This window comes from Nerophis ophidion, linkage group LG10, assembly GCF_033978795.1.
Source record: "Nerophis ophidion isolate RoL-2023_Sa linkage group LG10, RoL_Noph_v1.0, whole genome shotgun sequence".
Lineage (NCBI taxonomy): Eukaryota > Metazoa > Chordata > Actinopteri > Syngnathiformes > Syngnathidae > Nerophis > Nerophis ophidion.
In genome coordinates this window covers 25,225,822-25,253,747 of record NC_084620.1, presented here as the reverse complement: position 1 = coordinate 25,253,747, position 27,926 = coordinate 25,225,822, and the positions used below count along the sequence as shown (strand labels likewise).

General features: G+C 39.2%; 1 protein-coding gene and 1 long non-coding RNA gene across 2 annotated transcripts; one reads left to right on the top strand and one right to left on the bottom strand.

The window, feature by feature from the left end:
• Positions 1-76: 76 nt before the first annotated feature.
• cog5 (component of oligomeric golgi complex 5) lies at positions 77-22,874 on the bottom strand. The gene is made up of 21 exons (XM_061913139.1): positions 22,719-22,874; positions 22,432-22,571; positions 20,997-21,054; positions 20,869-20,923; positions 17,734-17,803; positions 17,428-17,548; positions 15,268-15,398; positions 14,305-14,464; positions 13,985-14,097; positions 13,548-13,625; positions 11,583-11,664; positions 11,319-11,514; positions 10,776-11,097; positions 5,833-5,943; positions 5,654-5,716; positions 4,694-4,797; positions 3,178-3,415; positions 3,015-3,091; positions 1,740-1,870; positions 1,578-1,653; positions 77-427 (listed from the first exon to the last, which is right to left on the bottom strand). The coding sequence occupies exons 1-21, from the start codon at positions 22,771-22,773 to the stop codon at positions 292-294; spliced, it is 2,517 nt and encodes an 838-aa protein (XP_061769123.1). The 5' UTR covers positions 22,774-22,874; the 3' UTR covers positions 77-291.
• LOC133560536 (uncharacterized) lies at positions 22,585-27,285 on the top strand. Its single transcript, XR_009808473.1, has 2 exons — positions 22,585-23,288; positions 26,812-27,285. It is a non-coding gene; the product is annotated as an uncharacterized LOC133560536 (long non-coding RNA).
• Positions 27,286-27,926: the final 641 nt, after the last annotated feature.

The window sequence follows — 27,926 nt, the reverse complement described above, 5'->3', positions numbered from 1 at the left end:
AAAACAGGCTTGTGTCCAATAAAATTACACAAATGTCAAGATATATGTAATTCATTCCACAAAAATTCAAAATACATTTAGTGTTAAGTAATTTAATACAGAGTACGTATCCATTTATTGCAACACATGGTTTTTGCAGTAATTTCCTTGGTTGTACTGCAAATATACACAAACATGTTTCATTCATAAAGGACCGCTCATTGAATAGTGTGAATATTATTCACAATTTGTTAAAGTTGTCCTTCACAAAAATGATATCTCTCATTTTGAAAAGGTGATATTATGCACGTGTTAACATTCTGGGGCTTTGGCTTCCAAAGCATCGTTAGTGGCTCTCTGCAGCAGCTGGAGCATTATGGGATAGATGGGTGCAAACTCTTTACCCTGCCGAGCTCTGACCGACTGCACGTACGCCTCCAGAGTGCCTCTGTCGCCAGGAAACGCAGGAGTCAAAAGTCATTCATCGAAAAGAAGAGCCGACATAACTATTGTAAGAATTAAGTTCAAACATGAGGGAAAAACTATAACAAGAATAAAGTATGTTAAAAAAAATAAAAATAAACATTTTTAATAAACACAATAATTTTAGAACAGTAAAGTCAAAATATTAAATAAGGTCAAAACCTTTCATTTAAAATGTTATTTTTTCTAAATAATATTTTTTTCTTGCAACTTTATTTTTGAATGTATTATTTGTATTGATAATTATCAATTGGTATTACAGAAACTTATTTAGAAATTCTGATAATTTCAAGAAAAGCTCTAATTTTACACAGACAAAGTAGCAATATTTTAAATGATTAATATTTTAAAGTTATAATTGAATGAGTAAATGATTAATTTGAGAATATACTGATACCATTATATGAATAACGCCTAAAAAAAACTTATATTTTTAGAACAGTAAAGTAATATTAAAAAATGAAAAATAAAATATGGTGAGTAAATGTTACATTTTTTTTTTCCTATAGTAACTTTTTTTCGCAACTTAATATTTTAAATGGATTACATTAAGAAGTATTAGTATTGGCAATACAAAAACTTTCCAACAAAATGTTATAATTAAGTGAACTTTGCAAGAAAACTAATTTACAAAGTTGCAATATTTATAAAAATCATGATTGATGATTTTTGACAATAAAAAAAACATACAAATAAGATCAAATAATTAAAAGAAAGACTGATATCTTTAGCACAGTAAAGTCAAATGTTAAGAAAATATCAATAAGGTCATAATGCAATGTTATGTTTTTGCTTCAATAACTACTACTTTTTTCCTCACAAATGTATTAATACATTTTTAATATCACAACAAAACTTATAATTTTACAAGAATAAAGTTGCTTTACAAAAAGTTATGATTTAATAAATAACATCAATGTGACAATACTAAAGTTTTAATGTTATTAGAAATGTAAATATGTTTTTCCCCTTGCAGTTTTATTTGAACATGTAATAATGTGTTCCTCACCCATTTTATACAAACATTTTTACCAGGAGATAAAACATAATTTGACGCACAACTTTTTCCCTATGAATAAAAGTAGAGTAGTTCAATTTATGATTCCTACACTTACCTAATAAGTGTGACGCGATCTTTCTCTGAGGGATGAGCGTCCATCCACTGGGAGTATCTAGTGATGGACCACTCTGCTCTCTGGGGGTGGAAGACATGATGCTTTACTTTTCACCTCCTCGGAAAGTCCATCAGGTTATTCAGAGAGTGTGTGCGCGTGTACATGCCTGGTAAGGTGACTTGAGCTCAGACGGGGCCCTGGTAAACAGGAAGTGAAGGACGGTGCTGTAAGGAATGAGTTCCCCCACAGCTGAACTGCTGATGATTAGATTGCTGGTCTGAAACAGCAGTGGCCTGGAGCACAAACATTACGGTAATGCAGTTGACATTTTTGTATCCAATAAAACATTTTCTTACAAATTCAGTATTTAACATTTTATTGTTTGCTAGCAATTTAGTGCAATGGTTCTCAACCTTTTTTCAGTGATGTACCCACTCTGAACATTTTTTTAATTGAAGTACTCCCTAATCAGAGCAAAGCATTTTAGGTTGAAAAAAATGGAGATAAAGAAGTAAAATACAGCACTATGTCATCATTTTCTGATTTATTAAATTGTATGACAGTTCAATGTATTGCTCATTTGTAGCAGTCTTTCTTGAACTATTTGGGAAAAAAAAGATATAAAAATAACTAAAAACTTGTTGAAAAATAAACAAGTGATTAAATTATAAATAAGAATTTCTACACATAGAAGTAATCAACCTAAAGTGCCCTCGTTGTGGATTGTAATAGCGATCCATCTGGATTCATGAACTTAATTTTAAACTTTTCTTCACAAAAAAAGAAATCTTTAACATCAATATTTATGGAACATGTCCACAAAAAATCTAGCCGTCAACACTGAATATTGCATTGTTGCATTTCTTTTCACAGTTTATGAACTTACATTCATATTTTGTTAAAGTATTATTCAATAAATATATTTATGAAGGATTTTTGAATTGTTGCTATTTTTAAAATATAAAAAAAAAATCTCACGTACCCCTTGGCATACCTTCAAGTATCGCCAGCGGTATATGTACCCCCATTTGAGAACCACTGATTTAGTGGATAATTCGTTTTGATATGAAAAGGAAAAAAATATTTGCACTACCGTTTAGGTTGATATCCTTCAGAGTAGCTGACCCATGTTGACATAAGCAGTTGTTTACCTAAGCAAAACTAGCCATTGCTAAATTTTCTTGTGATTTTGGCACAAATGATGAAAATAAAGGAGTAGTTTGACAATATTGTTTTCTTTCATTTGTACTTAACATAAATGGGGTGCATTTTGAAGGTAAAAGTCAGTTTATTTCTTGTTTTCCTTGCTTTGTATGGATTTTGACACAACCACACATCTGACATGCCAGTGGTGAGGATTATTTAAAACTACACCAAATGTCGACATCAACAATTTTTCATTAAATTGACCCCCCTGTGACGCTTGTGGCTACGTACCTAAAAGAGCGAAGAATTCTGTAAGCTTTTCCCAAATCTGATACTCTTCTGCATAACGGAGCCACAGCCAACTCCATCTAAAGACAACAAAATGCCCAATTTAATGCAGTGAGCAGTGGAAAAACTCAAACTTGAGGTCGTTTTTTTTTTTTTCAGTCCTCACCTGTGCACAGTCAGCCGCTAATTGCATCTTCCCGCCCTCCCCCAACGGGCGCAACAGGCTGGCATGTCGTATGAATAACTCGATCGCTCTCTGAGCAATGGATTCTGTGCTTTCATAGATGAAATCATTGCACTCAAAGTGTCTGAAGTAGTCGGCCATCACTCTGGATATAAAACCCTGCAGCTCCTTCATGTAGAGCGAGCAGACAACATCAGGCTTACTGGTGTTGGACAGCCCCCTGCAACGCACACAAATAGGACAATTAGCGATATACAAGAAAATTACTTAATTTTACAGCAATAAGAACCTCACAAAGATATAAACAGTTAATCAATTTTTATTGTAGGTTTTTTGTAACAGTTATAAAACCAGACAATAAACCTGAAATAAAGTTTATAAGTTCATTTAATCAAAGCTATTTGAGCCCAACAGACTGGTTACATGCCCACGGAGCACACAAGTGAGTACTGTTCCTTTAAGAAAGTACTCCTAACCTCAGCTCGTTATGTACGGAAAAGACACCCGTCGCAGAAATCTTTCATTTAAAGCTGTCCATCCCTGTGGGAAGAACCAAAAGGCGTCAAAGTTAGTTTTTTTTTCTTTTAATGTAATTAATAACACATTAATATTATGCTTATCCACACAGCCAAACATGAGCTGTGTTTTGCGTGAAGAAATGCAGGTAAAATGTCAATAAATAAATGACCGCGCGCTTCAAATGAAAACGTGTTCCTCACTCCTTCCCATTACCTAATTGATAAGAATGTAAAGGGAAATTTGTCCGGTGATTCTTATTGTCGCCCGTGGCGCACTCTGTTAGTGCTGGTCTGGTAATTTTATGTAGAGTAATAAAAAAAAGAATAATTAAGGTGTAAAAAAATGTAATGGGGGTGAAAAGCCTCCAAAAACAATTCCACTTAGGATAAGATAAACTTTACTTATCCCACAAGGGAAAAGTATGTTGTTGCAGTGCAGATACAAAAACTCCACAAAAAAAAAAGGTGAAAACAAGAGGGAAATATTACAGAACACAAAGGACGTAAAATACATTAAAAGAGGACAGAGGTGATGTAACTAGCTGCCCCTAAATGAATATAGATCTCTACATACAGCTACGAAAGTAAAACACAACGAAAAACCAAAAAAATTAGCAATAAATTATACACGGAACAGACCGAACAAAGCAACCAAGAGAGCCAACTCTGTCCTGGGCTGCCCAATAGTTCCCGATCAATGTCTGGTACGTGCGGATTAGCCGATTTTGGTCACTATAAACAAAAGGCTGTTTATTTCTTACCCTGTAAAAAATCAAAATCCACGTTCTTAAATGTTTTCAGTATTCTGCCCTTGTTGAAAAGCAAAATTATATCTATCATTATGACACTTTTTCAAATATAATAGATGTAGTACATAAAATGGTTGATATTTTAAATAGCATATGTCTTATTTTTGTGAAAACCTCTTAAATAAAAGCTGTGATTAATTGAAGAGAGTCTGGGATTGGAAAAAGACTAACCCTGAGAAGTCTTCCTGGTGCAGCGTGATTAAAATTGCCTCTATTGAGTCACTCACGGACTGCAGGAGAGGCTGCACCGCGCTGCTCATCAGCGCCTGGCACTCCTGAAAAACACAACAGGAAAATAATGTTTTAGTTTTAGTGTTTCTAACCCAGTGGCTCTTTGATGTCAAAAGCGCAGAAGTATAGACTACATTTGTTCCGGGGGCCAACATTGTTCTCCGTAGACACTACGACAGTCAGATGATATTGTTAAATCTAATGAAATAAATATTGTATTTCAAGTAAAATGTGATTATGAACTCACACATTATCTGTACTGAAATAAGCCAATCCTGAGTTGCAGACGTTTTATTTTCAGATTGGGAACCAATAATCAGGGAATAAATTTAATCAAGTTGGCAAAACAGCTTATAATGGAAAATAAATATGCCATATCTGATCTTAATCTGTCATGCGCATATTTTGAAATTTTTTTTATAACACATTGTGCATTTTTAAAGGCCATGTGACACAGAGGATACCGTTTGTACTTGCGTTGTGCACCGCAAGAGAAGTGACAGGAAATCTGCACTAACATGAGGCAGCCTTGTTTTGTTTGTTTTTTTACAAAAAAATGCCCCATCTGTTTTTTTGCCGCAATGAAAGTGATTATTATTACATAAACCGAAGCTGTTCCACACTGTGTATTGTGATAAACAATTAGCTTCTAGCTTTTGAGCTAGGAGACTAAAAATGAATACAATATGAGCTGGACGGTATCAGTGTTTGTGAACGGCATTGAAACTAAATAATCGGAAAAGGTGATAACAGACTTTTTCATGAAAATTGACCAATACTGATCGGTGGCCGATTTTTTGGGCACATCGCTACTTTATTGCCATCAAACATGGACACTCATCAAGGTAGCTAACTCATTGCAAGACTCCATGTTGAATTCTTTCATTCGTTTATTCATACCTCCAAAGAAGCAGAGAGTGCCTCTGCAGGAGCGGTCAGGTTTGTCCCCAAACTAGAAATGATCTGCACAAAATACAAACGTCAAGTCAAAGTTTTGATAAGTGAAGGGTTGTTCACTTCCTAGCATGGAGGGTAGAATCCAATGTATTGATCTTAATATCATTTGTGTAACGCCTTACCTTGGCAACAGCAAGCTGCAGACGGTAGAGCGAGTTGACTACTCCAATGTTCCTTCTCTGGCCTTCAGTTAGTGGACCGATCACCTGACTTGCATCACCTTGAGTACCCAACTACAAAAAAAAAAGCATTGTATGAATCAATTATTATTCAACAAAAAAACAAAAAAGGAGAAGTGCATGAATCAATTATTTGTATGTATATATATATATATATATATACAGTATATATATATATATATATATATATATATATATATATATATATATATATATATATATATATATATATATATATATATATAAAAGTCAGTGGCCCTGTTAAACTGTTAACATGTAAATATTCAATAACGCTCAGGGGACAAAGGTTGACTTTTTTGTCCTTTCAGTAAAGGATGCCATATTTTTGGCCAGAAGTTTTGATGTATGACTTCATTATTCTTGATTTTTCCTACAATCTTTTTATCCATCCCGTTTATTCCGTTTATCCATAGTTTGGGTCACGGGGGCAGCAGCCTAAGCAGGGAAGCCCAGACTTGTGTCTCCACAGCCACTTCGTCCAACACCTCCTGGGGGATACCGAGTCGTTCCCAGCCCAGTCTTGCCTACGTGTCCTAGGTCTTCCCCGTAGCCTCCTACTGGTCAGACATGCCGTAAACACCTCCTTAGGGAGGCGCCCGGGGGGCATCCTGACCAGATGCTTGAACCACCTCATCTGGCTCCTCTCAATATGGAGGATCAGCGGCTTTACTTTGAGCTCCTCCCGGATGACAGAGCTTCTCACCCTTTCTAAAGGAGAGCCCCGCCACCCGACAGTGGAAACTAATTTTGTCTGTTTGTACCCGTGATCTTGTCCTTTCGGTCAGAACCCAAAGCTCATGATCATAGGTGAAGATGGGAACGTAAATTGACCGGTAAATTGAGAGCTTTACCTTCTGGCTCAGCGCTTTCTTTACCACAACGGATCGATACAATGTCTGCATTACTGAAGACGCCGCACCGATCCACCTGTCAATCTCACGATCCACTCTTCCCTCACTCGTGAACAAGACTTCGAGGTACTTGAACTCCGGTTCAAGTACCTCGGAATCTTTTTCTACCTACCGGGGTGGAAGAGAGTCCAGCCCCTATTGAGAGAACAGTTACCAGAGTCTGAGTCCATGGTGAGAACCATGGACTTGGACTTGGGGGTGCTGATTCTCACCCCAGTCGCTTCACACTTGGTTGAAAACCAATCCAATGAAAGCTGAAGATCCTGGCCAGATGAAGCCATCAGGACCACATCATCTGCAAAAAGCAGAGACTTGATCCTGCAGCCACCGAACCAGATCCCCTCAATACCCTGACTGCGCCGAGAAAATCTGTCTATAAAAGTTTTGAACAGAATCGGTGACAAAGGGCAGCCCTGGTGGAGTCCAACCCTCACTGAAAACGGGTCCGACTTACTGCCAGCAATGCGGACCAAGCTCTGACACCGATCGTACAGGGAGCAGACTGCCACAATCAGACAGTCCAATAACCATTTTCTATGAGCACTCCCCACATGACTTCCAGAGGGACAAGGTCGAATGGCTTCTCTAAGTCCACAACGCACATGTACACTGGTTGGGCAAACTCCCATGCACCCTCAAGGACCCTGCAGAGAGTATAGAGCTGGTCCACAGTTCCATGACCAGGACGAATACCACACTGGTCCTCCTAAATCGGAGGTCCGACTAACCGGCGTAGCCTCTTCTCCAGTACACCTGAATAGACCTTACCGGGGAACCACCACCCCGGTCTGCCAATCCAGAGGTTCCTCACTCGATGTCCACACAATGTTGCAGAGTCTTGTCAACCAAGACAGCCCCACAGCATCCAGAGATTTAAGGAACTTCGGACGGACCTCATCCACCTTCGAGGCTTTGCCACTTAGGAGCTTTTCAACTACCTCGGCAACCTCAGCCGCAGAAATAGGTGAGCCCACCACAGATTTCCCAGGCACTGCTTCCTCATAGGACATGTTGGTAAGATTGAATAGGTCTTCAAAGTATTCCCTCCACAGATCCACAACATCCCCAGTTAAGGTCAGCAGCACACCATCCTCACCATACATGGTGTTGATAGTGCACTGCTTCCCCTTCCTGAGGCGGCGGATGGTGGTCCAGAATCGCTTCGAAGCCATCCGGGAGTCGTTTACTATGGCTTTCCCGAACTCCTCTCATGTCCGAGTTTTTGCCTCTGCAGCCGCCGAAGCTGCACACTGTTTGGCCTGTCGGTACCTGTCCGCTGCCTACAGAGTCCCATGAGCCCAAAGGACCTGATAGGACTCTTTCTTCAGCTTGACGGCATCCCTGACCAGCGGATTCTAGAATTACCTCCATGACAGGCACCAACCACCTTGCGGCCACAGCTCCAATCGGCCGCCTCGACAATATCGGTACGTAGCATGGGCCACACTGACTCAATATCCAGCGCTTCCCTCGTGACATGTTCAAAGTTCTTCCGGAAGTGGGAATTTAAACTTTCTCTGACAGGAGACTCTGTTGAACATTCCCAGCAGACCCTCACAATGCGTTTGGGCCTGCCAGGTCTGTCCTGCATCCTCCCCAAACATCGGAGCCAACTCACCACCAGGTGGTGATCGGTAGAAAGGTCTGCCCCTCTCTTCACCCGAGTGTCCAAAACATGAGACAGCAAATCCAATGACACAACGACAAAGTCGATCATGGAACTGAGGCTGGGGTGTCCTGGTGTCTAGTGCACATATGGACACCCTTATGTTTGAACATTGTGTTGGTTATGGACAATCTGTGACAAGCACAAAAGTTCAATAACAAAACACCACTGGGGTTCTGATCCGGGTGGCCATTCTTCCCAATCACGCCTCTCCAGGTTTCACTGTCGTTGCCAACATGAGCGTTGAAGTCAGCCAGCCAAACAGGGGAATCACCTGAGGGAGCACTCTCCAGTACTCCCTCGAGGAAATCCAAAAAGGGTTGTTACGCTGAGCTGCTGTTTGGTGCGTAATCACAAACAACGGTCACAGACCGTCCACCCCACCGAAAAGGGAAACTACCCGCCAGGATGGAGGAGAGTCCAGCCCCTCTCGAGTGAACCGTTTCCAAGGCCTTTGCTGTGGTTTGAAGTGAGTCCGACTATATCTGGCCAGAACTTATCCACCTCCCGCCCCAGCTCAGGCGCCTCCCCCCCACAGCGAGGTTCCACGTCCCAAGAGCTAGCTTCTATAGCCAAAGAATTGGACCGCCAAGTGCCCTGCCTTTGGCTGCCGCCCAGCTCACTTTACACCCGACCTTTATGGCCCCTCCTATGAGTGGTGAGCCCATTGGAGGGGGGGACCTACGTTGCCTTTTCGGGATGTGCCCAGCCGGCACATTATGTTAAATATTAAACGTCCAGATTTATCACAAGTGTATGATAAACTAGCAGTTATTAAACAATATCTCAAAGCCAAAAATGACATAAGTCATTTATTTTTCAAAGGGCATAAAAACATTTTTGATTAATTTTTTATTTTTTTGTTCAGATCTCTCGATCTACTTCATTTAACTTCAAATGAAAATACTCAACATGTAATGTTTTTTAACTATTAACCCTTTGAAGGCGTGTGGAGTAATTAATGTCAAAGCTGTCAATAAGTATGCATTTGCAATTTCCATCCATCCATTTACTACCGCTTATTCCCTTTGGGGTCGCGGGGGGCGCTGGTGCCTATCTCAGCTACAATCGGGCGGAAGGCGGTGTACACCCTGGACAAGTCGCCACCTCATCACAGGGCCAACACAGAAAGACAGACAACATTCACACTCACATTCACACACTACGGCCAATTTAGTGTTGTCAATCAACCTATACATTTGCAATTTGCACAAGTAATTTAGAGCTGTGACATTATCTGATCAAAAGGCCTTTTAAATGGTAAAAAATTAAATAAATAAAAAAAATCATAATAATTTTCTACACCCTTCTTAGACATAGGGACTTTTGTTTCCTTTTTGGCTTGAAAATAATTAAAATCATATTTCCCCAAAGGGTGAATGTAATTAAGTTAAACATGTTAAATTTTAAACTAAACCAGGGTTTTTAAAGCAAACCATTTTATCTTACCATATACATAGAACACATGCTTTTTCATACTTCAACTTTCCAGTTAAGGCCTCTGAAGTAAGTAACAAGTACACACAATCTTCCAACCTTTACGTTATACGTACTCATAAGTGTACCTAGTTCTTTTACTGTTTGACCTTTAAGCACTTGTATGCTTCTCTACTTTCCTCATAAGAATTGTATTCCAGTTGGCCTTTTTTAGTTGAGTTCAGTCTCTGCAGCCTGGATTACAATACTGTTATCAAGGCACCGGGTTTCATCCTTTTCCCTCTAACTTGTGTTCAGTCGTGGTGTGGGGCGGCATAGCTCGGTTGGTAGAGTGGCCGTACCAGCAACTTGAGGGTTGCAGGTTCGATTCCCGCTTCCGCCATCCTAGTCACTGCCGTTGTGTCCTTGGGCAAGGCACTTTACCCACCTGCTCCCAGTGCCACCCACACTGGTTTAAATGTAAATTAGATATTGAGTTTCACTATGTAAAGCGCTTTGAGTCACTAGAGAAAAGCGCTATATAAATATAATTCACTAATTCACATTCAGTCAGTCTAAAAAAACTTTGCATGAGCTCTACGGAGGGTCAAAATGGTGCGTAGGAATACGCAATCTTTTCCGCATAAAATGTTGATATAAATACCAACGTTTGTGTTGAAAGTTTTGTACGTGCATTTCATTTCTTTTTAGTGTGCAGCAACCTTGATAAATGAGGTTCCTAAAATAAATTATTAGGTCATTCAAATGTAAGCTAAAAAATGTGTCCATGTTTGCAGGTATGGATGCAAACATATTTTTAGGTGACAATTTCAGAATGATTCTAACATGGGCACAAAGTAAGTTCTGCATACCAGCTGTTCGGACTTGACACAGAAGAGCTGCACGGTCTTGGCAGCATTCTTGGCAACAGCAAGATAAAGGTCGGAATCGATGGATGATACATTCAGCTCACTGCAGACAAATGAGACAAATGAATAGATTTTTCTCCATTTCACTGGCATGTATACTTGCCTGCTGATGGTCTTGATGATGCTTTCCAACTCATCATGTGAGGGTGGGTTACGTCCGCCCATTGGGAACACCAGGTTGATGGGATCAAACAAGCGAGAGAGGGACTTGGAAAGGTAAGCTGCTTCATACGTGCGCAGGGAATCCTTCAGCGCCCTCTCTGGACTGCACGCACAAAAACCCCAAGACTGAAATGGTACCTTTCACAGTTGAACCAATTTTCGGTGCCTTGTAACCAAAACCGGTTTTTAATGATACCAATTTTCGGTACTTTTGTGTGTGTAAAAAAATGTAAATTGAGTATTGAGTGTGTCCCACTCGTAAAATGAGTGGCAGTAGCATGTGGGAATTGGAGAAAAGTTAGTAAGTTGGGTTGCATTGCTTACTTGTAGTCCTGTTTAGTTTGAGAGAAGAGGTCTAGGCTGTCTGTTTCTAGCTCCAGAGTGGTGTCTATTCCGCCGCTGTTTATAAGTGCTCCATGCAGGCTGGCGCTATACTGCTGGAGGCGACGCCAAAGTTCATTGTACAGCCGCAGCAGTTTTGGATATTCTCCTTCAAACGCTTGCTTCAGGTAAGATGAGGCTAGTAAGAAAATACAGTAAGAAAATGTATCTACTCCACATGAAACTATCACAAGCAGCATATTATACCTTCAGTTGCTTTGTGAAACTCTTCTTTCAGATTGTTGGTGATATCAGTCCAAAAGGTGTACAGGATATCAGGCTCGCCATCCTGCGATGAGTCCAATACAAGAAATGCACTGTCTAAGGATGCCCACAATGCATGCATGTATGCTTTAAAATATCTAAGTTGTGTCAAGTGAAGTAAGAATGCTTGAACAACTGATGTCATCGCAAAGTATTTTTCACATGAAGCAGGATAGACTAACTGACCTCTTGTATAAAAGCACAATTAGGAGTATTTGTCCTACAAGGTGGAATGTGAGAATGTATGTTGGTAGGATCAAAATAAATTCAGGTGCAACATTTACTTCTGAATGCACTACAAATCAGTCATGAGTTTAATAGTTTTTTCTTATTTTTTTTAAATGCCTAAGAAGTATGGTAGATTGATGCTGTTAACTTAATGACAACAACCTTCTTCTTTGTAGAAGTATATTTTACTCAGTGTAAATTCAACGAACACAACAACTGGCCACGGCCGTTCACATTAACTGACTCCCAACCGGAGCCTGCCCATAGAGCAATGTATGCTGGGAGGTACCGTAAATACACTAAAAGAGTGGCTGAAGCGTAAGAACCATAAAAATGCGCAATGCAAAAACAGAACATTTACAATCTCCCACTTTTCTTTTTTTCATATTTTACCTGGGACAATTCACTTTTTTTATGGAATGAACAACTTGTCCATCACCAAACTTAAAAGGTCTTCAACTGTGTGTATTTTCCATTGTTTTCTTGTCACTCTCCTTCAGTGTATGAATGTAATTGTCCAGCCATTTTTCACGACAGACTGTTCTGGTGCATGCAGTGTCAATTACAGCTGAACCAAGCCATGAATATTTCAGCATCAGATACTGACTCTTTAGAAAACAATGCAACATTGCACTCTTCAATCGCTTCTGTCTCTTCATTTTCCTCTGTCATTTTTACATGTTCAGCCTTATTTGGGCAGTCCTTAGCCCAGTGAAATGTACTCTGGCAAATTACACACTTTGACCTCCTACCGTAACTATCTAGTGGGTTTGAGCCAGTCAATGGCGCTCTCTTTTGGCCGGGTTGGGAATGAAGTTTGCTTCCGTCTCTTTTTCTTTGAGGCCACATGGAAAGCAACATCTTCACGCACATGAATTCCCCCGCTGCTTGTCTTCAAAATTTTTTTTTAGAGCTGACTTCATGCTTGCAAATGTAAGTGTTGAACAAGCTGTAAGCGCATGCTGTTTATCTTTAACATCGAGACTGGCTGTATCCAACAACTTGAATGCCAAAACAGCGTCGGAAAGAACCATGTCAAATTTGCGTATTTTGTTGTACCTCTGCTCGAACTGCACGATGTAATCCGCCATGGAAACTTCGTTTTCTCTCTGAATCTTGTCAAAGTCTGTGTATGCATCATAAGCTCTGTCCTTTTCTTCTTTTAAGAATACATTATCCAATGCCTTTACAAGGGTCTTCATCCCATCATCTTTGTTCAAATCATCCGCAGGTATTTCCAAAGCTGTATCTCTAGCTCTACCCCTCAGTGATAGAGCAACAGCTAAGGCTTGTTTCTCCTTATCCAGGCCGGTAACACATATCCACATTTCAAGTTCATTTTTCCAGCTCTCATATGACTTCTTTTCTTCAAACGCAAGAGGGACTCTGTAGTTAGCGTTGTTAGACATCGTCTGCTACCATTTGTTAACTCAATGACGACAACCTTTTTTTTGTAGAAGTATATTTTACTCAGTGTAAATTCAACGGACACAACAAAAACCGGCCACCGCCGTTCACATTAACCGACCCCCAACCGGAGCCCGCGCATTGCAATGTATGCTGAGAGGTACCGTAAATACACTAAAAGAGATGCTGAACCGTAAGTACCATAAAAATGCGCGATGCAAAAACAGAACATTTACAGATGTTTCATGTTGATAACTAAAGTGACACACTCACCTTAATAATCTCATCAATGAAACACTTGTGAGTAACAGGGTCTCGCTTCTTCATCAGAACCTTCTGAAGATGCTGCACCTACAAATATAGAAACATAATATGTTGAAAAAGGCTTATTCATTCTCTCCAATAATCACAGTTTCTAGGCAAAACAGTGGATTGTTTTAGCATATCTGCCTCACAGTCAAAAGATCCCAGTTCAAATCCAGTTAGGAGTTTGCACATTCTATTTTCATGATAGGAGGCTCTAAAAGGAGGGTGCAGATCACCACCTGATTTTATCCAATGTATATATAAAAACACAGTTCACGCAACGGGGAGTTCTTGCTTTGGTTTTTGGCTGAGACCAGGGATCTTGGGCTCGAAAAAGGTTGTTGACCACTGCTGTAAATTTAATGAGGAGACGCGGCATAGAAAATGGATGTATAGTTCCTTACTTGTTTGCACGCAGCACATATCTGGTCCAATAGTTTTTCCAGGTTTGTCCAAAGAGCAGCACGGAAAGCTGCTGTGCTGCCAGGTGTTGGGAGCACTGCTCTTCCTGGAGCACCTAAACGGAAACAGTCAGTGACATATTTCTATGACTTCCTATTAATACAATTTCTCCTTTTATTGTCCGCTCAATTAGGCACTGGCAATGTGTACACAAGTGATAAAATACAATGAACATGACAAAACCATCAACAAATCTATGGTTGTAAGTGGTGTACGTAATAACTGTTAGTAATGTAAGAGAAACTACTTGATATGCATTTACCTCTGGGGTTGGCTGGCTGTGTCAAGCTCTTAATGTCCAGAGCTCTGATGATACTGTCTTGTATGGTGGTCTGGTAGGCCGCCAAAACAGAGCTGATAGTCTCTCTCAGATTACCAAGGTTGTAGAAGACTTGCAAGGCTGTACCAACCTGCGTCGGATTCTGACAGACAAAGGGTAAAAAAGAAAAGATGTAGGCTGTATTTCAGAATCGAGTACCTCACTGAGTACACTTCAAAAAGTGTTTACTTAGTTTGCAAATTTTGATAGCATCGTGCCCAAACAGATTGACATTGTTACTATTTGTTCACTACGTTCCAGTTGCTACAGGCTGCTTTTCATCCTTAATTATTTCAAATTTGTCCCTCCAATCCTCCATACTTCCACACTCACAAGTATGGTACAATGCAATAATCTGTCAAAATAGCCCAAATGATAAGTGCGCAGTGATGGACACCCTCAATAGTTGCCATCTTAACTCCATATTAGAAAGGGGGGGTTTAACTACAAATAATAGTGGTTTATGAGCAACACGTAGCAGTGGAAAGTAGTGAACATAAAAAGATGAAGAAGTTATCGTTTTGTAATAATATCCGGTAAGTGCACAAGATGGTAATGGATTTGGGTCAGCACAAAATGTGCGCCCTCAGGAACAGAGTACACAACTTATTATAGGAAAAGTGTTATCATACATGCATCATAAAATTCTCACATTATTCAGCAAATACAATTTTGACATTAAAAACCTTAAAGTCTGCACTACTTAAGTCACCAATAGCGAAAACTTGTCAGTATCGATATTTGAAGATTTCACAACTCTATTAAACCAAATTTCAGTTCATACAGCAAATACAATTAAATGAAAATATTTAAAAATATCACTCCCAATCTTAACCCTTAGTTACACCAACTCCAAATAAACACAGATAAAAGATTAACTTCAAAAAATGTTTCTTTTTTTTTTACCTGAATTTCTGTACCCTGCTCTAATAATCGTTTTGCCTGGTTTTCCACCTCCAGTCTTGCTCGACTGATCAGTAGCAGGTCATTCTCAATCACTTCAATGCCATTCAAATTGACTCCTTGAGACAGATAATCTGGAAAGTATTTGAAAAAAAAAGTAACCAATTAAACAAATATTGTTGACTGATTAAACATTTCAAATTGGACATCCAATATACACTAACAAAAATATGTCAGTGTTCATAAGATAATTAATGAAATAGCAGTGAATATTTAAAGAATAAAACACCACACATGTGTACATCAGTGGTCCCCAACCACCGGGCCGCAAAAGAAATAAATGAAAAAAAAAATATATATATATATATATATATATATATATATATATATTTATTTTATTTTTTTAATTATTAAATCAACATAAAAAACACAATATATACATTATATATCGATATAGATCAATACAGTCTGCAGGGATACAGTCCGTAAGCACACATGATTGTAGTTCTTTATGAAAAACAAAAACAAATCCCCCACCTCCCCCAGTCCGTGGGACAAACTTTCAAGCGTTGACTGGTCTGCAGCTACAAAAAGGTTGGTGACCACTGGTGTACACCACAAGCTTTAAAAACAATTTGGCACATTGGTCATTAGCATTTTCTGGAGGCAGTGTATCACAAGAGAATATGCTTGTGATAATGCTAAATGACACACACCCACATTCAAATTACATTCACTTGAAACATTGATATTTAATTTCCCTCATCCCAATCCGCTTTTAAACCCAATCAAAGACTGTTTCAATCTACACAATTCCATACTTACACTTACTATTGTGAGTGTGTTCCAACGGCAAGTACAGTCATCGTATTAGGACCCAAAAACGGCTTTACATGCGTTCCTTATGTGATATGATTGTTCAGTTTGAAGGTTAGCAGTCTCAAATTTCAAGATGATTTTTTTTTTTTAATTGCATTGTGTTTTTGATTTTAACATTGGTAGAATATATATATATATATAAAACATTGGTAGAATATATATATATATATAAAACATTGGTAGAATATATATATATAAAAAGTTATATTTTGGTTTCATCTGACCACATCACATTCTCCCAATCCTCTGCTGTATCATCCATGTATCCATTTTGGTATAAACTTAACTCGTCGTGTTTGGAGGAAGAAGAATACTGAGTTGCATCCCAAAAACATGCTGTGAAGCATGGGGGTGGAAACATCATGCTTTGGGGCTGTTTTTCTGCTAAGGGGACAGGATGATTGATCCGTGTTAAGAAAAGAATGAATGGGGCCATGTATCGTGAGATTTTGAGCCAAAACCTCCTTTCATCAGTGGGAGCTTTGAATGGTTGACCAAATACTTATTTTCCACCATAATATACAAATAATTTCTTTAAAATTCCTATAATGTGAATTCCTGAATTTTTTTCACACATTCTGTCTCTCACAGTTGAAGTGTACCTATGATGAAAATTACAGACCTCTGTCATCATTTTAAGTGGGAGAACTTGCACAATCGGTGGCTAACTAAATACTCTTTTGCCCCACTGTATATATATATATATATATATATTTTTTTTTTTTTACACTTTTAGCTCCATTAACTACTGTTATAACAGCTATTTCTTTTAACAAAATTGTAATCCTGGTGTATATTTTGTTTGTCCATGAAAATGGAATGAATCTCATTCTTGTTGATTGAAAAACAACAAAATATTCCATCCATCCAATTTCTACACCCCTTACCCTTATTACTGACTTTTGGGGAGAGACTGGCGTACACCCTACACTGGTTGCAATCCAATAGCAGGGCACAAAGAGACAAACAACCATTTATGCTCACATTTATACAATTTAGAGTATTCGATTAACATAACAGGCATATATTTATCATAAAGGAGACGGTCGGAGTACCCAGAGAAACCCCACACACGCATGGGAAGAACATGCAAACTCCACACAGGAGATTCAAACCAAGATCTCCGGACTGTATGGCTCACAACAAACAAACTGCAGACCTGCGAGAAAAACTGGACCTAAATACAGTATCTACTATTTTACAATAAGGAAAACATTACACGGTGGCCCGCATTCTTGGATTTGTACGTTTCCGGCACTTTAGTATGAAAAAGTTTGCACTTACCAAGTTCGTTGAGACTATGCGCTGCTTTCGTTATCTCCCGACTGCCACCCTGAAGCTGAACCTGAAGCCTCTTGCTTAAATGCAAGATACGAATAATCCTGCGCAAAAGGTCACAGGCCACCTGGACCCAAAAAAGGAAAGGTGATATTACGTTAAAGCACTTACATACTTCAGCCATCTCTCTACTCCTGTGTTTTTTTTTAGTCAAGGCTGTCAGTTTTTTAAATTGTTAAATCAATAAAAGTAGGATGATGTAGAATGATGAAATGCATAATAGTTACTTCATAAGATTCATGGGGCGTTTACCTGTAGTCTGCCCAGCTGAGTGATCCTGGCCACAATCTTGTTGTATGGGTCCACAATTTTATTCCTTATCCTGCAAACACATGCACAGGCTGATTTTTTTTTTTTTTTCAAAAAAACAACATGGCTTACAGAAAGTAGGGACACATTTTATCCTCGCAGTGTGTCATTTATTGACCTATTTGGTTAGTAACCGGACATGATTGTAAATCCCTTTCAGTTCCTGCATTGTACTAAGGAATGACAGCACATCAATTCAACAACTCCAGTATAAAATTATGTGTTTCCTTACCATTATATTAGGGAGTTGTCCGGCCCTCGCCTCCAAAGTGTCAACTTAATTGTATAAATAACATCGCGTCAGACGTATTTAAAAATACATTTCATATAGAACAGGTTTATACATTTTTATTTATATTTTCAAAAAAAGGAAATAGCTTTATTTTATTTATACAACAGCATGTCATTTCTCTTTACATGGTCAAGTTTACAGTTCATCATCTGCAGAGGAGCAACCACATTAATTTATTGACACATTTTTAATTTTTATTTTGTGAACTAATTAAACAGAACAAAGTTAACTACAGGGTTCCCTCTACATAACTGATCTTATATGTATGTACGCAGAAGTATGTATGTTATTACTAATTACTAATGACAGATTTGTTTTAAAATGTGTATAATTTTTTTAGCCTTTTTAAATAAAAAATATATGCATCATCGCCATTTATGCAAATGATGTGATGATGTCATTCTGACCATGCGCTCATCGCCACAAGTATATTCAAGGTTTTCCCTATATATATCTAAGCGTAGCGCCGATGCGACGCCATGGCTAAATTGAAACCAGCACACCTTAAAAATGTGGATTTATTTTTTTACGTGGAGACCAATGAAGTAATGTATTGTATGAATGGATATGGGATGGCGTGGCGCAGTGGTAGAGTGGCCGTGCGCAACTCGAGGGTCCCTGGTTCAATCCCCACCTAGTACCAACCTCGTCACGTCCGCTGTATCCAATGGGTGCTGGTTAGCACCTTGCATGGCAGCTCCCTCCATCAGTGTGTGAATGTGTGTGGGAATGGGTAAATGTGGAAGTAGTGTCAAAGCGCTTTGAGTACCTTGAGGGTAGAAAAGCGCTATACAAGTACAACTCATTTATCATTATTATTTATAGCCTATATTTTTTAAGCATGATTAGATAGGTTGATCGGCAACACTAAATTGGCCCTTAGTGTGTGAATGTGGGTGTGAATGCTGTCTGTCTATCTGTGTTGGCTATGCGATGAGTTGGTGACTTGTTCAGTGTGTACCCGAATGCAGCTAGCATTGACTCCTGCGACCCAGAGAGGGACAGGCGGTAGTGGATGGATGGATAGATGGATGACTTGTGATGCGTGGAAAATGTGGCCACTGAAAAACTTTGATCAACCGTAAGCAAGACACACGCGAGTGTCTGGAGCCTCGGCGGTAAGACGAAGAGCCACCCGCTTAGCCGCTTTGCAGCATCTTTGCTCCGACGGATGTGGTAGCGTCACAGTACTGCAGCCAAACTAGACAATCATTGGATAAATAATGGACTTTTTCCCACCCAGGGACACTGAACAAATTAATTAGAGTGATCGAAATTGGGTTGCCAGGCTTCCACATGACGAGTGGATGACCTGTCTGGGCTGAATCCCTTTTTAATTGACAGCAAAATGAGCAAATCAGCAATCTTGAAATATAAAACACTGCCAAAGCATATTTCAACTTTTATTCTGTTGTTCCTGTTAATATAGAAATATTTATATATTTTTTTAATGAAGTTTTCATTGTAAAATCTAGCATATTTATAAACTGTATCTGTTATTGAAGACTGTACTGATGTTTAAAGAGTAACTGAAAAATAGCTTTCTCTACTTGAAAGACCAGCAGCTGCCACTTACAACCCGTGTTACATTGTACAATAATCCATCCATCCATTTTCTGCCGCTTGTCCCTTTCAAGATTGCGGCGGGTGCTGGGCCTATCTCAGCTGCATTCAGGCGGAAGGCGGGATACACCCTGGACAGGTCACAAACTCAATGCAGGGCCAACACAGATAGACAGACAACATTCACACTCACATTCACACACTAGGGCCAATTTAGTGTTGCCAATCAACCTATCCCCAGGTGCATGGCTTTGGAGGTGGGAGGGAACCCACGCAGTCACGGGGAGAACATGCAAACTCCACATAGAAAGATCCCGAGCCCAGGATCGAACCCAGGACCTTAAACAATTATAAAAAATAAAGCAAAACGATACAACTAAAATGTTGATTATAGTTAAACAGACTTATTTTTTAATGTATGTAAATTATTTTAGCATTAAAATATATATGTGCATCAACAATTATGCAAGGTATATGATGATATCACATTGACCACGCTCCCAACACAACATGCACATCTCAAGCTGGGAAAAATCCTGATATTGGTAAACTGGGTGAAAACCTTAACTACCTAAGCTAACTCTGTATTTATATTCATTGCTATTATTAAAGTTTGTGAACTGTAACTGTAGAGAAGCAATTGCAATACAGCAAGCTAACTTTTTTGTGTGTCTGTGCGCATGTGTGTGCTTGTGGTTCTACAATTAACAAAGTCATGAACTCTGAGTCAATAAAATAAAAGTATTTGTAAATGGACTAATATCGTTGTTGTTCTTATTATATTTTAGTAACCGTATTATTTATCGGGGCAGAATGGCGTAGTGGGTAGAGCGGCCGTTCCAGAAACCTGAGGGTTGCAGGTTCGCTCCCCGCCTATTGACATCCAAATCACTGCAGTTGTGTCCTTGGGCAGGACACTTCACCCGGTGCCGCTCACACTGGTGAATGAATGATAGGTGGTGGTCGGAGGGGCCGTAGGCGCAAACTGGCAGCCACGCTTCAGTCGGTCTACCCCAAGGTAGCTGTGGCTACAAATGTAGCTTACCACCATTAGGTGTGAATGAATGATGGTTCACACTTCTCTGTGAGCGCTTTGAGTATCTAATAATAGAAAAGCGCGATTTAAATCTAATCCATTATTATTATTATTTGGGTGTGTCGATATAGAAAATTAGCAACATGCTCCGAATATCCCCTGTGCTGCACTCTGGGCACATGCTTACCTTTCAACAGTTGCCTGTAGTGCACTGATCCTTGTCTGCATCATCTGAAGAACCCCTAAAAACAACAATTCAACTCAATTCAGTGTCATTGCTGACAACATCATGTGGTTTCTTATGTCAGTAAGTACCTTCTAGAGATTCTATCCCAGTTGCCTGTGCCAGCAAATCCTCATGTCTGGCTACCACCTGAAAAAACAACACTTATTAATTGAAAAGAGTGCGCTTTATATTAATTTACTTAACGTTAAGCTGCCATTTCTCAAGACTTTCCCATTAGAAGCAATGCAAACATATGGCAGTGTAATACAGTGATTGACTTGTAATGGTCAAATTAGATTGTGCTTAAAGGGCTACTGAAATGAGATTGTCTTATTTAAACGGGGATAGCAGGTCCATTCTATGTGTCATAATTGATCATTTTGCGATATTGCCATATTTTTGCTGAAAGGATTTAGTAGAGAACATCGACGATAAAGTTCGCAACTTTTGGTGCTGATAAAAAAAGCCTTGCCTTTACCGGAAGTAGCAGACGATGTGCGCGTGACGTCACTGGTTGTAGGGCTCCTCACATCCTCACATTGTTTACAATCATAGCCTCCAGCAGCAAGAGCTATTCGGACCGAGAAAGCGACAATTCCCCATTATTTTGAGCGAGGATGAAAGATTCATGGACAAGGAAAGTTAGAGTGAGGCACAAAAAAAAAAAGGCGACGCCTCAGATGTAATTAGACACGTTTACTAGGATAATTCTGGAAGATCCCTCATCTGCTTATTGTTTTAATAGTGTTTTAGTGAGATTGTAAAGTCATACCTGAAAGTCGGATGTCGGATGGCTGCGGTGAACGCCAGTGTCTCTGAGAGAAGCCGAGGAGCCAAGATCACAGCTGCCTTTTTGAGCTGCAGGATGAGGTCGTGTAATCCACTCAAGTCTCAAGTAAGAGCTGACTTAATATCACAATTTTCCCATCCAAAAACTTGCTGGTTGACGTAGAAAAACATGTTCGCTTGACCGCTCTGTGTTAAAGCTTCACAACAAACAAAGAAACACTGGCTCCGTTTTGGTTGCTAAAGGCAGCTGCAATCCACCGCTTTCCACCAACAGCATTCTTATTTGACGTCTCCATTATTAAATGAACAAATTGCAAAAGATTCAGCAACATAGATGTCCAAATTACTGTGTAATTATGCAATGAAAAGAGACAAGACGACTTTTAGCCGTAAGTGGTGCTGAGCTAATATGTCCGCTACAACCGGTGACGTCAAAAACACGCGTCATCATACCCGTCATTATTTTGGGACGTTTTCAACAAGAAACTCCGCGGGAAATTTAAAGTTGTAATTTAGTCAACTAAACCGGCCGTATTGGCATGTGTTGCAATGTTAATATTTCATCATTGATATATAAACTATCAGACTGCGTGGTCGGTAGTAGTGGGTTTCAGTAGGCCTTTAAACTGTGTCCGAGATCTGCAATACTGTATGTTTATGATGGTGCAACCAGGAACCAAATCCAGATTGGTGGTGTGATTGTCTGTGTGGTTGTGCAGTGTATGGCGTCCTTACCTGGCTATGAAGCTCTTTATCAAGTTGACTGATTCCTTGCGCCAGCTTAGCCAGCTGCTCAGCAATGACAGCATGGTGGATAGCTTGAGCAGTGTATGTCTTCACATCAAACCCCTCTGTCAGGAAATCTATGTACAACTCTGCAAACACAGTAACACGTACGCTTTGTAAACATCATTTATAAACATTTTCAAGTGAGATTTTTTTCTCAATACGTTGTGAAATTCTTTAACAGCACACGACAGCCCAGCCTGAAACCCCCTAGGTGGTTTATGGAGTAGTGTTACCGTCTTTTAAAGATGAATTCATTTGTACTCCGCTGCCTGGAACCGTCCACTCCATGTTGACTTCCGCAATTGATGACGTTGACGTGTTTGCGTGTACAGAGTCGTTGGTCGACTCTTCTTCGTTGGTATAATGTTCTTGTTCGATCGTCCTCCATGACAGTGTTTCCAAATTAAAAATGTGAAATTATAGAACCAGAAACTTCAAATTGTCCATTTTTAGACGTTTCTCGAAACCATCTGCTACAATACAAAGACACATCGTATGAGTTATTTTCTATCTTCAAAAAAACTAACAGACGAACAGCGCCCCTTCCTGGCTGTAAAGACGCACGTGAGACGAGGCACAAAATCAGGTGCAGTACAGAAATTTGTTAAAGTTAAAGAACCGATAATTGTCACACACACACACAACGTGTGGCAAAATTATTCTCTGCATTTGACCCATCACCCTTGATCACCCCCTGGGAGGTGAGAGGAGCAGTGAGCAGCAGCGGTGGCCGCGCCCGGGAATCATTTTTTGGTGATTGAACTCCCAATTCCAACCCTTAATGCTGAGTGTCAAGCAGGGAGGTAAGGGGTCCCATTTTTATAGTCTTTGGTATGACTCGGCCGGGGTTTGAACTCACAACCTACCGATCTCAGACCCGCCATATATTTTATTTCCTACTATTGAACAACAAACTGACATTTATAATTCACACAAAAGTCAAGGCACTTTCCACATCAAGGAAAGAAAACAAAAGTAAATACAGATAGAGTAATAATACTAAAAAAAAGATAAAAAAAAGAGACAAAAATGGCTACCTAAATAACAAAGTGTTTTTAACAAGGATATCAATTCAAGGGTTTTTGTACTCTTAATCATTCTCCAAGAATTGATTGATAATTGTAACCCATTAAGCCAATTAGAAAATGTAGGCCTTACAGTGACGTGCGGTCAGGGGAGGCAGTGCCTCATCTGTGATCATGCAAAGAAATACAATATATAATGATAAATTAATTGTAATTGTTAGTTTTTAATTTTTTAGCTTCACCAATTTGGATGATTTTTTCTTAAAAATCGCTGAATTTTTGCAATCCCTCGTAGACTTCTCCGTCTGCCGTGTGGCCAGAGCGTGTTCTTGTCTGGTGTGTTGCTGAGCGTTCAAAAAGGCAGAGAAAAAAGTCTGAGGTGAGGCAAACAGTTCTCGTGTCTCACGATTGGGGCGCTCGTGATCAGAGACGTACGGTGGCGTAAGCGAGTCAAATGCTGCAGCGAGTAACATGTTTTGTGTGCCATCAAAGCGGCAGAGAAAAAAGTCTGAGGTGAGGCAAACAGTTCTCGTGCCTCACGATAGGGGCGGAGCGCTCATGATCCCAGACATATGGTGGCCTCAGCGAGAAAGTGCCGCAGCGACTTATTTTTTCCGTCTCCTGCACCCCGACTTTCAACATGGATGACTACATTTCTGCACTTAAACACTTTTCTAAAGTGGACTTTCAAGCGGAGCAGGAAATAATTACTAAAGGAAGACCAACGCCGGAGCTGAATGGTTTGTTTCAATCAGCAGGACGGAATTTTACTCGCTCTTTCCAAACGGAGTGGTATTCCTGAAAAGACTGGCTTTGTGGATGTTCTGTAAGAAACCACCATTTCTGCTTTCCTTGCCTTCTTTTTTCAACCTGTGGAACTGTGTGGACTCAAATGGGATTTTGTGACCCAAAGAATTTGCAAAGAACCCTCACCAAACATGAGCGGTCGGCCACTCATATTCAAAGCTAGATTGCGTTAAAAACGTTTGGGATGACGAGGATTGTCAAGACTTGGACTATGAGGTGGTTGTTTTCCCGAGATGCAAGTGAACTTGGATCGGAGATGGCGTGAAGGTAAAGACATCTTTTTATTTTAACACTATTACTACAAAAAAAAAGCAAACAAAAGGCGCGCACGATGGCGGAAGTACAAAACTGACAAAGGAAACAAAACTTGCACAATGTTTTACTTACTTTGAACGGAACCCTTTGAGACACTTGTGATATAGGGCTATATAAATAAACATTGATTGATTGATGTTGCCAGGACGAAGAACAGAAACAGACAGGCTTAAACAATAATCTGGTGATTAGTCAAAACAGGTGGGAGACATGAGGACAGGTGAAAAATAATGGGTAGTCATTGTGACAAAACAAACCAGGAAGTGCAAAAACAGGGACTGAGTGGCCAAAAAACAAACAGAACATGACTAAAACAAAACATGATCACATAGACATGACAAGGATAGACTTGGCTTTGGATGAACAGCGGCGACTCAACATCAGCGTCCACAATGCTAAGGTAAAAGAGAACTGAAAGATTTTAAAAGATGTCATCAATGCGACTTGCTTCCTCGCCAAACAGCAGCTAGCATTTCGTGGAAATGATGAGAGTAGGAGCTCTGCTAATCGCGGCAACTAGGTTGAACTCTTATAAGACTTTTAAAACTGAAGGAATTGAAGGAGGACTTTTAACAGAAAGTGAAGGGATATTTTTTATCCAGAAGGACCGGCGCATGGACTATACATGTATAAGTAAAGGTAAGACGATGATAACATTATTTGTGTTTTGTTTTTAATTAAATTCACATTTTGTGGACAACATGTTTGTATGTGTGAAAAATGCAGAAATGAAACATAACCTGTAAACTGCTGCCCATCAAATGGCAAATAGTCTGCGCAGCCGCATACTGTTTATTTGTAAATCTGATTCTGATTACGTCAGTGCCTCACCACCCATAAACCTCACCGCACGTCACTGAGGCTTTACTATCATATATCATAAATCGACATTCATGGAGACATTTTTTTGCCTGGAGCGTAATAATGTTGAGAAACATTTGTACGTTACAGTCGTTTATAAAAATACCAAATTTGATCTCTTTTATAGTGAATATGGACATTTCCACTCCCTCATTTCTCAGCCAATCTCTGATCTCCTCCCAAAACACATGTGCACTCTCAAACAGATGATTGATATCATCCAAACCTCCACATATATAACAGCCATTAACCTCCATGTTAAATTTAAGTTTCAAGAAACCCTTTGAAGGGTATAATCAAATAATAATTTTAAATTGCATTTATTTTATTTTGGGAAGATAAACTAGCCATATATAGAACGTGTGAATTTTAAAATGAGCGTACATTGTGGAATTTTTGTAATAACATCGTACAAATGTGATTATATACGTCGCACAACAACGTTCAACGTCATTTTGTGGTTAATGACGTTAATATAAAATTAATTTGGAAACATACATGTCATTATATAAGAAAATAAGATATGTGACAGGTGTTAAAGAGTGTGGCTTGAATATGATTGACTGTAATGTAATGAATTGAGTTTTAAAGTTAAAATGGTTAGAAAAAACATCTCATTCACTATTGCATATGGTTCCAAAATGTATGGTATACATTTTCTGTTGCGTTGTGACCTTTATGTAAACTCATTACCAGTCAAACTGTCTGATTTCAGTCAGTTATTTATTTCAGAGATTCAATTTGGTATTTTAATTAAAGACATCAACCCAGAACTGTTTGTTAATGTTTTGTTGCAGGCTAAATCGTTCAAACATAAAATTCTATTTCTGAAAGTAAAACCCAAATTCTCACTTTGGTTCAATGATTTCAAATGATTAATACAATCTTGGAAAATGATTAAAATTAGAAAAGCCCTTAAAATGATAGTCTTTATTATGGGAAGTTTTTTTTTTAAATGTGTGTGTATATATATATATATATATATATATATATATATATATATATATATATATATATATATATATATATATATATATATATATATATATATATATATATATTTCAATCTATAGTACCGCTTAAGCTAAAAAGGGCCCCTAAAAGGCATACCCCATGGTTTACAGAAGAAAATCCTGTAGAAAATCCTCGATTGATTGATTGATTGATTGATTGATTGAAACTTGTATTAGTAGATTGCATAGTACAGTACATATTCCGTACAATTGACCACTAAATTAGTTTTTCAACTTGTTTAAGACGGCGGGGTCCACGTGTATCAATGCCGTTTCTTTTCTGCTCTGCCCCCCTCTCCACGGAGGAGAGGAGGTGCACAGATTCGGTGACCACAGATGAGCGCGAGCTGTCCAAAGTCGGGACCCAGGGTGGACCACTCTTCTGTGCATTAGTTGGGGACGTCTCTGCGCTGCTGACCTGTCTCCGCGCTGCTGACCTGTCTCCGCTCGAGATGATCTCCTGCTGGAATCCACTATGGACTCAAGTTTCATTATTATGTTAGATCCACTATGGATTGAACTCTCACTATTATGTTGTATCCACTATGGACTGCACTCTAACACTCGGCGTCCATTGCACCGGTCGCACAGGGGAAGGGGTCCCCACATCTGCGGTCCCCTCCAAGGTGTCTCATAGTCATTCACATTGACATCCCACTGGGTTGTGAGTTTTTCCTTGCCCTGTTTTGGGATCTGAACCGAGGATGTCGTTGTGGCTTGTGCAGCCCTTTTAAACACTTGTGATTTTGAGCTATATAAGTAAACATTGATTGATTGAATCTAATTTGTATTCTCTTACATCCACTTTTACATGGTTAAACATATTTTGTTTGTATGGAGATTGTATTTAATTGGACTTATTATTTAAATTGCTGAACCTGTTGTAAACTCTTGAAAGAACAATTTAAAATCGTGTTGTATTAGAAGTAGTAGTTCATTGTTCAAAAAAAAAAAAAACTACATTCTTTGACATTTATGAATTCAATGATTCTTTCACACATATCTTATGTCTTAACTACATGGTCCCAGGCACACCAGTCTTGAAAGTCCTAGACAAGAAGAGTATACGATATCATCATTGCCAAATTTTCACGAAATACAGTATTTTAAGTTTTAACAATTTTATTTTGTTACATACAGTCAAACTGTTTTTTAAATGCTTGGATAACTCTGCTCCCCAATTGCTCTGCAAGGCAATTACTAGACTGCAAAGTGGTACCAGATATACCACCAGAGCAATGTCAAAAGGCAACTGTTGCGTTCCATTCCGTAGAACATCTTTTGCCCAGACTGCCTTTTCAATAAAAGGATCACAACTATGGAACTCTTAACCTGACACTTTGAAAAGTATATCAGCACTTGTCACTTTCAAAAAACAAACACACTTATGGCTAGTTGAGCAGCAATCGTGTTCCCATGT

Coding starts and splice junctions, on each gene's coding strand:
- cog5 (XM_061913139.1), bottom strand. CDS start 22,773: ATGGAGTGGACGGTTCCAGGCAGCGGAGTACAAATGAATTCATCTTTA. Junction 5,717..5,832: donor TGCAGCTTGCTGTTGCCAAG/GTAAGGCGTTAC, acceptor TATTTTGTGCAG/ATCATTTCTAGTTTGGGGAC. Junction 428..1,577: donor GATCGCGTCACACTTATTAG/GTAAGTGTAGGA, acceptor TCCTGGCGACAG/AGGCACTCTGGAGGCGTACG.